The 12,034-nt window shown below is 40.0% G+C and overlaps 1 protein-coding gene and 1 gene segment (V, D, J or C); one reads left to right on the top strand and one right to left on the bottom strand.

Moving 5' to 3' along the window:
• LOC139310314 (T-cell receptor beta-1 chain C region-like) overlaps positions 1-12,034 on the bottom strand; it is a 157,589-nt gene that overhangs the window by 86,591 nt on the left and 58,964 nt on the right.
• Positions 876-8,416, top strand: LOC139313083 (cationic trypsin-3-like). The gene is made up of 5 exons (XM_070938458.1): positions 876-915; positions 4,533-4,698; positions 5,027-5,280; positions 7,630-7,766; positions 8,267-8,416. The coding sequence occupies exons 1-5, from the start codon at positions 876-878 to the stop codon at positions 8,414-8,416; spliced, it is 747 nt and encodes a 248-aa protein (XP_070794559.1).

The raw sequence follows: 12,034 nt of genomic DNA on the forward strand, positions 1-12,034 counted from the left end.
ACTCGATTGCAGAAAATATGACTTCACTAACAGAGTGGTCAATGCCTGGAATGCACTACCTGACTCTGTAATTTCTTTACAAATCCCCAAAACTTTAACCTTAAACTGTCTACTGTTGACCTCACCCCATTCCTAAGAGGTCTGTAAGAGGCGTCCATAAGTGCACTAGCGTGCCTACCATCCCTGTCCTAATATTCCTTTTTACTTACTCCTTTCATGAATTCAAATTATGTTTATACTTTTACCTGTTATCTTATATATGCTTGACAAATAAACTTATCATTATGATTATGAATTAAGCACAAATGTTCCAGTGTAATTGAGTTTTCATTTATAAAATGAAAGCTCATTTAAGCAGAGATATGACCAAAACCAGCTGTTAGGTTAATATCAGTTTTATGGACTCGGCTGAGAGAAACATTCCTAGTTTCTCTTCTTAACTGAAATTTTATGACCATGTTCAATATACTTTTTCACCCACATTGTGGTCCCCATCGATTAAGCAGTATCATCCAACAAGACCCAGGAACCTTTCAAATGATAATGATAACATTGCCAGAAATTTTCCACTTCGTAGAAATAGTATTTACTTACCTGCAAGGATAGAATATTTAACCTTTAGTATGATAAATTCAGTATCCGCAGTATTGCTCTAAGAATGTCAGTATTAAATGGTTAGATGGATCAGATATGAGGAAAACTCATGTGAATTCCATCTTTCCTCTCCACCTGTTCTTGATTGAATTCCAAGTAACAAAGTTGTATTTTCCATTGCGTATTTTTGCTTTCGATTGAGTTCTTGGAGCAAAGGTAATAGTGGTCTCACAATATAAATATGTGCAGCAGCTCCTCTGGTCTTGACGAAAGAAGACAACATGAAGTTCATTTGGCTGGTAGCATTCTTGGGAGCAGCTGGTAAGTCAATCATTTCCTCAGAACAAGTGCTGAGAAGTCTCATCTTGAGATTGGAAAGAGACCTCTGTAGATTTTCAAGTAGAATTTGAACAGCAAACTAGTGAACCTAAGAACTTATTATAACAATTCAGGACTGAACTTGTAAAGGTGGGACTCCAAAGCCATCAAAATTAATCTACTGAATTTTTTCCAGGGAATTCTAGAGGTTAAGGTTCATATGTCGAAAATATGTCAAAGTTCAGAAACACTGAACTAATGTATTAGACAAATATCATTAATTTTGAACCAGGTGTCTTTATGGATGAAATAGCCAAGGAAAGTGGGTGTTTCAAATGAAGCTGCTAAACTATTCTACTCAGTGTGTGGGCTAATGGAACTTATTCCCAGTAATAACTCCAAGTGAAAAAAAGTGTTGCAGACAGGAACAGCTGAGAACAAGCAAGCACTTCTTTGGAGCAATGACAAGAGACAAACCCTAGGCTCAACCCCTCAAATATTCATAAAGATTATCCATAACTTGAAACTCAAATCTTTACCAATTCCATGTTCTTGCAGGAAAGGTTCCAAATGGTTCCATAAAAGAAAGAAGCTATTCAAAGGATCTTTGATTGAGGGCTTGCAGTACGTTGAACGTGAAGGCAAAAAGATGTTACAGAATGTAGAAGGGGTAGTCTATGACTCATGAAATCAGACCCACCCAGGATTGCAGATCACCCAATTGTACAATCTTGGGGAGGAAATCCTCTCTTCTTCCCTTTCACCCTCCCTCCTTGCTCATATGACTTCCTACTACCTGACTGGCCTCCATCGCTTGGCTGAATGGGATGAAGATCCTATTATATGCACCCTTGAAACCAGTGGTGGGATTCAATTTTTTTAACAACAGGTTCTGTGGGCGTGGCTTAGTTGGGGGTGTGGCTTGGCAATCATGTGACTGGGTGGGCGTGGCTAGCTGGTCATGTGACTGTGTAGGCGTGGCTAGCTGGTCATGTGACCGGGTGGCCATGGCTATGTGCATAGGGACTACTCAGAGGGCTGAAAAAAAGTCATTTCTGACTGGGCCTCGCACTTTTGACTGGTCCTCACACTTATGACCATCCTCACATTTATGCCCGTGCAGCTTTCTTAACAACCATGTCACTCATTTCACAACTGCTTCTCTTCACCATGGTGACAAGATAGGGCAAAAACGTAAAATGTGAGGACAGTCGTAAGTTCGAGGACTGGTCAAAAGTGCGAGGACCAGTCAAAAATAACTTTTTCAGCCCTCTGAGTAGTCCATATGCACAAAAGGACTACCCAGAGGGCTGAAAAAAGTGATTTCTGACAGGTCCTCGCACTTTTGACCGGTCTTCGTACTGGTCATCATTTATGCCATTATAGAATACTTAACAACCATGTCACTCATTTCACAACTGCTTCTCTTCACCATGGTGACAAGATAGGGCAAAAACGTAAAATGTGAGGACAGTCGTAAGTTCGAGGACTGGTCAAAAGTGCGAGGACCAGTCAGAAATAACTTTTTCAGCCCTCTGAGTAGTCCATATGCATAAAAGGATACAGCAATAGAGGGGGATGAAGGAAGGGAAGGGAAATTAGAGTAGGAGGGAGGGTAAGAGAGGGAGGAAGAGAGGAGAAGGAGAAAGGAAGAGGAAGTAGGGAGGAGAAGAAGAGGGGGAGGAAGAGAAAGTAAGAAGGAAAGAAAAGGGAGAGGTGGTAGGTTTGAGGAGAAAGATTGCTGTACAATAAAAAAGATGAAAGGGAAGAAAGCCAACCCCAAACAAATATAAAGATATTAAGATAAAAGAATGAATTGTTAAACTTTAAAGAATAAAAAAAACAAATATGAATAAATAACAATAATTAGAAACACACATACAAACAATGTATTTTCTTTGAACAGAGTATTTGGCCGGTTCACAAATTTAAACAGTGTTTAGTCATTTCAATTAAATTTACAATTTCTATATTTCCTTTTTGCCATATTTATTCCTTTTTGCCATATTTATTTTTGTAAAAAAACCAATATTACCCTTCATCCTCATCTCCAATCTTAATCAAATTCAATTTTTCCCTTCTATTCTATATTATACCCCTTCCCATTGTCATATATTTTTATATCCATCCTCACATTGGTTAATTATGTAATATTACAGTTGTTTAATATAAATTCAACATTTTAATATAAATCAATTAGTTATATAACTACCTTTTTTGTATATTAATCAATATGAACATGAATATTCCAATTATTTCCATGCAATCCAATTTCTTACAAATGAATTAATTATATTTACCAATAATAATAAACCACATAATTTCCCCCATATATTCCTCCAAACCACAACTTAACCATTTCTGCTTTCAGAAATATACAATTAATAGTATCTCAATTATTACAATTCCCTATTTAAATAGAGCTTTTTTTCTTTTGTGTTTTAAAATCTTGAACTCTCCTCTTTTTCCCTAAATTTCCCATTGTTTTCACCTACCTTTTTTGGTGAGGAAAAAGAAAAGAAATCTGCCTGCCTAATTATCCAACCTTGCAGCAACAGCAAAGCAGTTTCAGTTTCATTTTTCAGGATAGCTAGGGGGAAAAAAATTGTTCCAGCAAGCAGCAGAGCCCTGAGCAAAACAGCTGAGACAAATCAGCTGAGACTCGGGAGCCGATCTAAGCAAGGGGTAATTAGCCTATGCTGAAGCTCTGCGGGCCAATAAAATTACAAAAAAACACCGAACCACTTGTTAAATTGCTGGCTCGCCCGTTCCTCACCCACCACTATTTATTGGCAATAAATAGTGGTGCGGAGGGGCAGGGCAAGCCAGCAATTTAACAAACGGTTCGGTGTGCTGCGGGGCCAATAAATTACAAAAAAACACCGAACTGTTTGTTAAATTGCTGGCTCGCTCTCCCCATTTATTGGCAATAAATAGTAGTGCGGAGGGGCAGGGCAAGGGGCGGGGCGAGCCAGCAATTTATCAAAGGGTTCAGCCGAACCCCCTAGAACCAGCAGAATCCCACCACTGCTTGAAACTATACCAAAAAAATTATGAATCCCTTCATAAATGAGACTCAATCTGCAAAGCAAATATATGAAGGAGGAGTGAGAAGGTTGAGCAGAAAAGAAAGACGGAGAGACTTATGGTTGGGCAAAGTTTATGAAATCTGAAAAATGGAAAGTTTGAAGACAAAAAACACATTGGCAATTAAGATGTTTTAATAGTTAAGAGAGGTAGGGTGAATGTAAATGTATCTACAGTTGGATAGATTTTTTTTTTTGTATTATTTCCTACATTCTTCTCTCCTTCCTCTCTTCTGGCCTCTCTTCCTTCCTCCTCATATAACTTCGGACTGTTTTCTTCATATTTCACACTGTTGCTTACCCAGGCAAGGAATAGCATTCTGAGTTATGCATGCATGCAATATATATCAGTCACTCGTATAAAACTGGCTGACTGGCCATCCTGTGGCTTATATGAATGAGATGAAGATCTTGTAATGGGCACCCCTCAAAGTTCACCAAAGATTTCATGAATCCCTACTGAGAAAAAGTGGTGAATATTTGGTTCCTGTTTCACCCACTATGAAATCTTCTCTATATATTTTCATTATCCAGTTGCCTTCCCCATCGATGATGACGATGATGATAAGATTGTGGGTGGCTACACCTGCCAAAAACATTCCGTCCCCTATCAGGTCTCCTTGAATGTTGGGAAACATACCTGTGGTGGCTCCATCGTAAACAACCAATGGATTGTTTCCGCTGCTCACTGCAGTAGGTCGTAAGTAACAATGTGTTCTTATTTTATTTGGAACATCACCATTGCACTGATATATTTACTTGTATTAGTAAATCGAATAAAGGATAAACATACATGCTTTTATTTGTAGATAAGTATGCACACTTATTGGTAGAAGTGTTCATTGCCTGCCCAATACTGGAAGTCAACATACAATTGTGTCCATCTTTTTCAGGATTCAGCCATTCTGGGCAACAGGATGCCCTTCTGAGCAGCAATATTAGTGGGCTGGCTTTTGACTTACTGTGAGTTAAAGGTAGTTAGATGTAAATAGATATGACCAAAATTTCCGTTTCTTCTTTTGATTCAGCCGAATCCAAGTGAGACTTGGGGAACACAGTTTGACCAAATATGATGGTTCCGAGCAGCACATCGATGCAGCCAAAATCATTCTCCATCCCAAATACAACCCCCAAACTTTGGACAATGACATCATGCTCATCAAACTATCCAAACCAGCCAGTCTCAATTCCCGTGTTTCAGCAATCCGTCTACCAAGCAGCTGTCCATCCACCGGAGAAATATGTTTAGTCTCAGGCTGGGGCAACACCCTCAGCAGTGGCGGTGAGTAGAAATTTATTTTTGGCATTCATTTCCCTCCAAAGTCCGTTATAAATATCACGATGTCAAGTAAAACAATATACAGGTAGTCTTCACCTTACAACCATCACTTTAGTGAGCCTTCAAAATTACAACATTGAAAAAAGTGACTTGTCACTTTTTCACCCTTTCAACCACAGCAGCATCCCCTTTTTTATGCGTTCAAAATTTGGATGCTTAGCAATTTGCATGTTTTTATGATGGTTGTGGTGTCCTGGGGTCATGTGATCACCTTTTGCAATCTTCCGACAATCTTCTGGGGAAACCAGATGCACTTAAAAAGTGTGTTACTAATCAATGAATCAATCCTTATTACAGTCACAGATCAGCAAATAAAAGCATTAAAACAACAATAATAGTAAAAAATAAAAATAGCAGAATAATATATTACAATTGGCGGTGGATTAACCATGGATAGTTAAATTTGCTTAATTTTACATACAGCATAACAGAATTTGGTCACATTCAAAGAAACTACTTCATATCAATCTTATAACAGTAGTTGCAGGTATACGACCAGTATTTCCCAGATATTTTATTCGTAAATTGTTATAAATTGAGTCTGTGTGTTCTTATAGGAGATGCAGTATAGCAGGACATAAGCTATAGTTTCAGTAGCCCCTTGTCCATAGGTATTTTTCAGCTCATATCATATATTTTTTTGTATAGGCCCTCCACAACTGCTGTGCAAAATGTGTTGCAGCATGCTAAGATTAATACTCTTCACATTTTTGGAATGGTTAATTGATATAAATATCTCACAGCTTTAAAGGGAAAGTATGACTGTTCAGATAAACATTCTTGGGAAGAGTAGCCTAACCTTATTGGATTTCCACATCATTAATACAGTAGTAACTCGGTACTCAGCGTTATTTGGTTCCGGGAGTACCCGGAAGTTGGTACCGATGTGTGTCAACAATAATGAGTATCAAACAAATGTTTCCCAAAACGAATAATATAGTGAGTAAGAAGGCACACAATATTGACAAGTTCTAGCTTGTGCATTGAGTACCAAACAAACGATGAGTACTGGGACACAATTTTCACCTCAACATGCATTGAGTATCAAATTCGATGAGTTCCAAAGCAGTTGAATACCAAGCTACCACTGTACATTGTTTAACCTACTCTAAGTGCACACTCATACCCCAACATTAGAAACTCTTTCCTGGAGAAATCAAGATATTGGAGTCTTTTGAGATGGTCCTGAACTATACCGATATGAAACTGTCTTCTACAAGAAGAGAACGCAAACCTGTAGGGAAAAAGAATGGTTTTAGCCAATGTGCAAAAATGTAAATCCATACGCTTGTTTCAATTTTGATTAGTCCTGCCTCCCTCCATAATACTACATTTGGGACACAGTGTACAACCTGAAATATGGCTTTTAGGAATTTGGATTGCACCCTTTCCAGAGAAGTAAAACAGGAGTAAGGTCCTAGCTAAGCACCAAATGGAATTGTATGTGAGCCTTAGCTGAATATAACTTCAGTGCTGCTGGAAAATATTGTGGTCCCCTGGGAAAATAAAAAGATTGAATTGCTACTGCTTGGTTTTTTTTGGGGGGGAGGGGATGGGGATATTCTGGATGACATGGTTTAGAAGTCCACTGCATTTAGTAGAGTTATGGGTAACCAGATATTTAAAGGATATGACTTGCTTGAAGTTTGGGCCATTTATCTTCCAGGCATGCAATTTAAGTCTTTTTGCGAAGATCATAATCTTAGTTTTTCTATCATTGATTTTAAAGGCCTATTCAGTGCAGTAACTAACCAGAGCGTTCAAGGCTCATTTAAGTCCAATTTGTGTTTGTGATTAAAGTGATCTCTCATCTGCAATATGAAACACAATATGTCTATTAGCTAGTTTAGGGGATGGTGTCTAATTGGTTTAACTGGGCCACAAGTGGATTTATAGAGAGATTAAACAGCAGAGGGGCTAGTTAGTTAGTGTGGCTAACTTAACAATTGCAATGATTCACTTATCAATTGTGGTGAGAAAAGTTGTAAAATGAGGCAAAATTTACTTAACAACTGTCAGGCTTAGCAACAGAAATTTTCACCTCAGTTGTGGCCTTAAGACGAGATCTACCTGTATTCCAATTAGAAACTCAGCACTTGCCTTAAGTCCAAAATTTGTTCAACTGGAACATTTTTTCCCGTGAAAGAAAGAATGATTGGCATCTTTAGGGCAACTATATTATAGAGGTTTATAGAGATTCTTCGTTTCTATTCTTGCTCTGTAGAAAATTCCTAGTGCATGTCTAATATTTACTTCTGAAAATGAACATAGCCTCTTTAATCTTTCCCACAGTGCACTATCCAGACCTCCTACAGTGCGTGGATGTCCCTGTACTGTCTCAGACTGAGTGCATTGGGGCTTATCGAGATAAAATCACCGACAATATGTTTTGTGCAGGATACCTGGAAGGTGGAAAAGACTCTTGTCAGGTAAATCTTTCCTCTACTATTAGCGTATATTTCAGATGGTGCTCAAAAATCTCCTACTGTATGAATTAAATTCATAGCTAGCTGATGTTAGGCCTGGGGATACAATAGCAAGGTGGTAGTTGAGAAGAGATCCTTACACTCAGGAGTTGTTTCTGCAACCTCTGTGGTCTTTGCCTGCTTCTAATGAACAAAGAAACAACATCAATCGTTTGACCTCCAGTTTTTATTATGTTATGAACTGTACGTTGAATCTGCCCTCTCTTTTAGGAAGCCCTTATCAGAAAGAAGTAGCATTTCTAAGATTTTCATCCCATCCTGGTAGCAATTATGTCACCTAATATAGATTGGTATTAAAGTAATTTCACCTAGAAGATCTTTCATCTTCTGCAATAGGTTCCATTCCTCCACCCACTAGAGCATGCAAATTATAGATAATGCAAGTTATCTTTGCTGACTTGCTATCCTGCTTGCTGAAAACATGTTCATCATTTCCATTTCAGAGTGACTCTGGTGGTCCGGTTGTCTGTAATGGTGAACTCCAAGGAATTGTCTCTTGGGGCAGAGGATGTGCTCTGAAAGACTTCCCTGGTGTCTACACTAAAGTTTGCAACTACATTTCCTGGATTCAAGAAACCATCAATTCCAACTGATCTGCACTTCCCGTCTGGAAATCTCCCTTTTTCACATCCGTAGGTGGCATTTTACAGATTGAGAAGAGAGAGATTGCATATGCAAAAATAAAAAACTAAGTTCTGCAATAGGAAGCCCGGTGATTGGTATCTTTCTTTTGTGGAGGGGAAAGGCCTTGGTCTTTAAACAAGATGAATTTTAATCCCTTTCAACTATCACATTCAAAGATAGCAAAATGATGAGACAAGCTATGAAGAATTAGTAAGAATCACTCCTTAGATGGAACTGCTAGGAATTGAAAAAGATTCGATGATGGATGATGGATGATGATGATGATGATGCTCCAATTAATTGAGGGAATGAAAAGTCCTGCCCTCGGTCACTATTCTTTGGTGTGCCACAGGGCTCAGTACTCTCTCCACTCCTTTTCAACATTTATATGAAACCACTGGGCGAGATCATCTGTCATCATGTGTTGCGGCATATACAGTATGCTGATGACACCCAACTCTATATTTTCACTTTTGGGGATCGAGGCAATACTGTGGCCACCCTCTCACAGTGCCTGGAGGCTGTAGGGGCCTGTCTTGCACTGGCAAGACCGAATGGCTTTGGGTACACGGGGCTCTGGGATCAAGGACTTGTCATCTTTGATGGGGTGGCACTGCCCCAGAAAGATCTGATCCATAACTTAGGGGTTCTTCTGAACTCATGAGTCCTACTCAAGGGGCAAGTGGAAGTCGCAACTAGGAGAACTTTTGCACAACTTCATGTTGTGTGCCAGTTGTGGCCTTTCCTGGATCAGGATTCCCCGCACTCAGTCGTTCATTCCCTGGTCATCTCATGTTTGGATTATGTGCTCTACATGGGGCTACCCTTGAAGAGCATTTGGAAGCTATAGCTGGTGCAGAGTGCGGCACAGTTTGGGGGGGGGGCTAGAATGGCCCCAGTAACACCACTGCTCTGCGAGCTGCATTGGGTACCAGTCTGCTTCTGGGTGCAATTCAAGATGTCATGGCATGATCATGGCATGGATCCAGGTTACTTAAGGGATTGTTTCACTCCACTGGTATTGGCCTATGCCAACTGTGCCAGCAGAGGAGGCATGCTGCGGGTTCTGTCAGCCTGAGTATTCTGGCTGACGGGGTCCAGTTGGAGGGCCTTCTCTGCTGTTGCTCCTCCCATCTGGAACATCTTGCACCCCCATGTGAGGTTGGCCCCAATCCTCCTATTCTTTTGCATGGCTTTGCCAGCTGACTTGGGACCCTAGTGGGGAAAGAGCACAGGACAAGTAATCTGTTGTGGCCCACCAGCAGCCTGCGAGGATTGTGGCTGATCCCGACGATGAGGAGGCTGGTGTGGTGTCGCGCCAGCAGCCTGCGCAGCCGGCGCTCACATCGGACAGTGAGAAGGCCGAAGAGGATGTGATGCCAGAGGCAGAGACTCAGCCAGGGCCTTCAGAACCTCCAGAGGCTCTTTCCAGTGGAGAGAGCAAAGTGGAGGAGCCTCTCCTCAATGCTCGGGCATGCAGGGCTGCCAAAAGGCAAGAGTGGCTACTCAGGAGGAGGGGGTCTACTCATGAGTAGGGCTTGAGGATAATTGGCCACTCCCTTAGCCTATTTAAGTCGCACACAGCTAGTACTTTCTTGCTAGAAACAACATCTCATTACTACAGAGCATTTTGGAGAGCGAACGACTTATCATATCTGGTTTTCTGGGCTGGTTGCCAACCTTTGTCGGACTTTGTTCTTAATAACTTTGATAAGGACCCTTTGCACAGGAAGCCTGCATTCTTGGAAGGGGTTTGTTTGGAATTAAACAGTGTTTGCGAAGCTTGGTGTGTGTCACATTCTCTGGGAATCCGAAGCTGGGGCAGAACATAATCATAATAATGATTGCACTCTGTTTCAAAAGACTGTCTGTAATCCATATCTATTATTAGAGGCTGACTTGTCTAAAACGATCCTATCCATCCTCTCAGATAATCTAGAGAAGATCTCTTTACAGTCTCCCCAAAGAGGAAGCCAACAGGAAGTCAAAAGTTGTGCTCACTCAACAATCTATGTGGTTCTTGTTTTATTACAGTAACCAAGGACGGCCAGAAGTGCCATCAGAAAGCAGCATGGTCACATGATGTGACATTTACAATCTCATTGTTTACCGAGAGAAATTCCAGTACTAATTACCATTCTTAAGCAAGATTTCAGTATTAAATTAGATTACAGTTCTAGGTTGCTTTACTATTTTGGGGCACAGCTGCATTTAATGTTTAAGCCTTTCCTGTCCTGTATTCATGCTGGCTTTACTCTACACCAAGAAAACAAACTGATAGATCATTAAACAAATCAATCCAAAATTCTCACTAGGGGCATAATTAGCCAGGCTCAAATTATCCGACTTCGGACACATTGAGCAAAGACCTAGTTCTGGTCAATCAGTTTTTTGACTGGAAGCAGTTAAATTTGTAGTTAAAGACAACTGGAGGATACCTGAGTGCAGAAGAATGCTTTAAACTTCTTGCTATTGTATTCATGTTCCAAATAACATTCTACCATCTGTTTATAACTTCTCATTTGGAACAGTCAAAATTTTACCTGGTTGCATAGAGAGTTATGAGAGTGAATTATAATCTGGTTTTGCCAGATTTTCTCTTTTTTCCCCCTTAAGTATTACAGTAATGGAGAAAGGTTTTTAGTGGTCCATGTTCCTGTGATTCAGATCCTCTACAATTGCAGTAGTTTGGCTTGTATGTCTTTATGGCACGGACAGAGGCTGACTGGAGCGCTGCAAAGTTCAGTGGAGCTCTCACTGTGCCTGACCCCGTGGCAAAGACCTATGAAGACTGGACGGGAGGGCAAGATCCACCCCGGGAGAGATGGTTAATATACACTCTCACACTGGAAACCTAAAAGTGCTATTTTCCTTAAACGTTTCTTTTTACTCTCCTTGTGTCACTAAATGTTTGCTATAAAATCCTACTCACATTTCAACCGAAAAAGGCTTTGAAATTTCACATTCAGGGAGGGGAGTGTAGGAAAGCTACCACACCAAGCTATGAGCTTTACGTCTTTTCAGTTGCACTTTGTTTTCGCTTTGCCAAATTAAGTCAACCCCCTCAACAGCAGCAAGAGGATGGACCAAACTTTCTATGCCTTTCCCAACTTCCTTCTCCTGGTCATATTATTTTTTAACATACATGCAATTATATGAGGGCCTGGAGTACAAGAGACACAAGTTTGATTCTCTCTTGGCCACATCAGGTGAATTAAGGCCACTCACTCTTCCTCAACCCATGGGATAATTTTACAGTTCTATTACAAGAGGATCAGAAGGGTGGCACTCTCACTAATTGGGTAAGGTAAAAATTTCCACTTTTTATTTCCATCTAAAGACAATGCTCAACTCAGCTGAAAATAAAGCTGAAAAGGACCAAAATAAACTCAAAAACAATATGCTAAAAGACAACAGTAGTGAAATCATTATAATAATAAATTATTTAAGGTACAATATATCAAGTATAATTTATAATTCTATATTAAATATATTTAAGACAGAGGACCATAATCAGACCTCAAAAGCTGGATCCCTTCTACTCTCTACTCATGGACTTCTCCACTCATTCAAACAAATCTCCTAAT

The sequence above is a fragment of the Pituophis catenifer genome, unplaced genomic scaffold (genome assembly GCF_029215685.1).
Source record: "Pituophis catenifer annectens isolate HBS135680 unplaced genomic scaffold, rPitCat1.0.hap2 SCAF_2, whole genome shotgun sequence".
Classification (NCBI taxonomy): Eukaryota; Metazoa; Chordata; class Lepidosauria; order Squamata; family Colubridae; genus Pituophis; species Pituophis catenifer.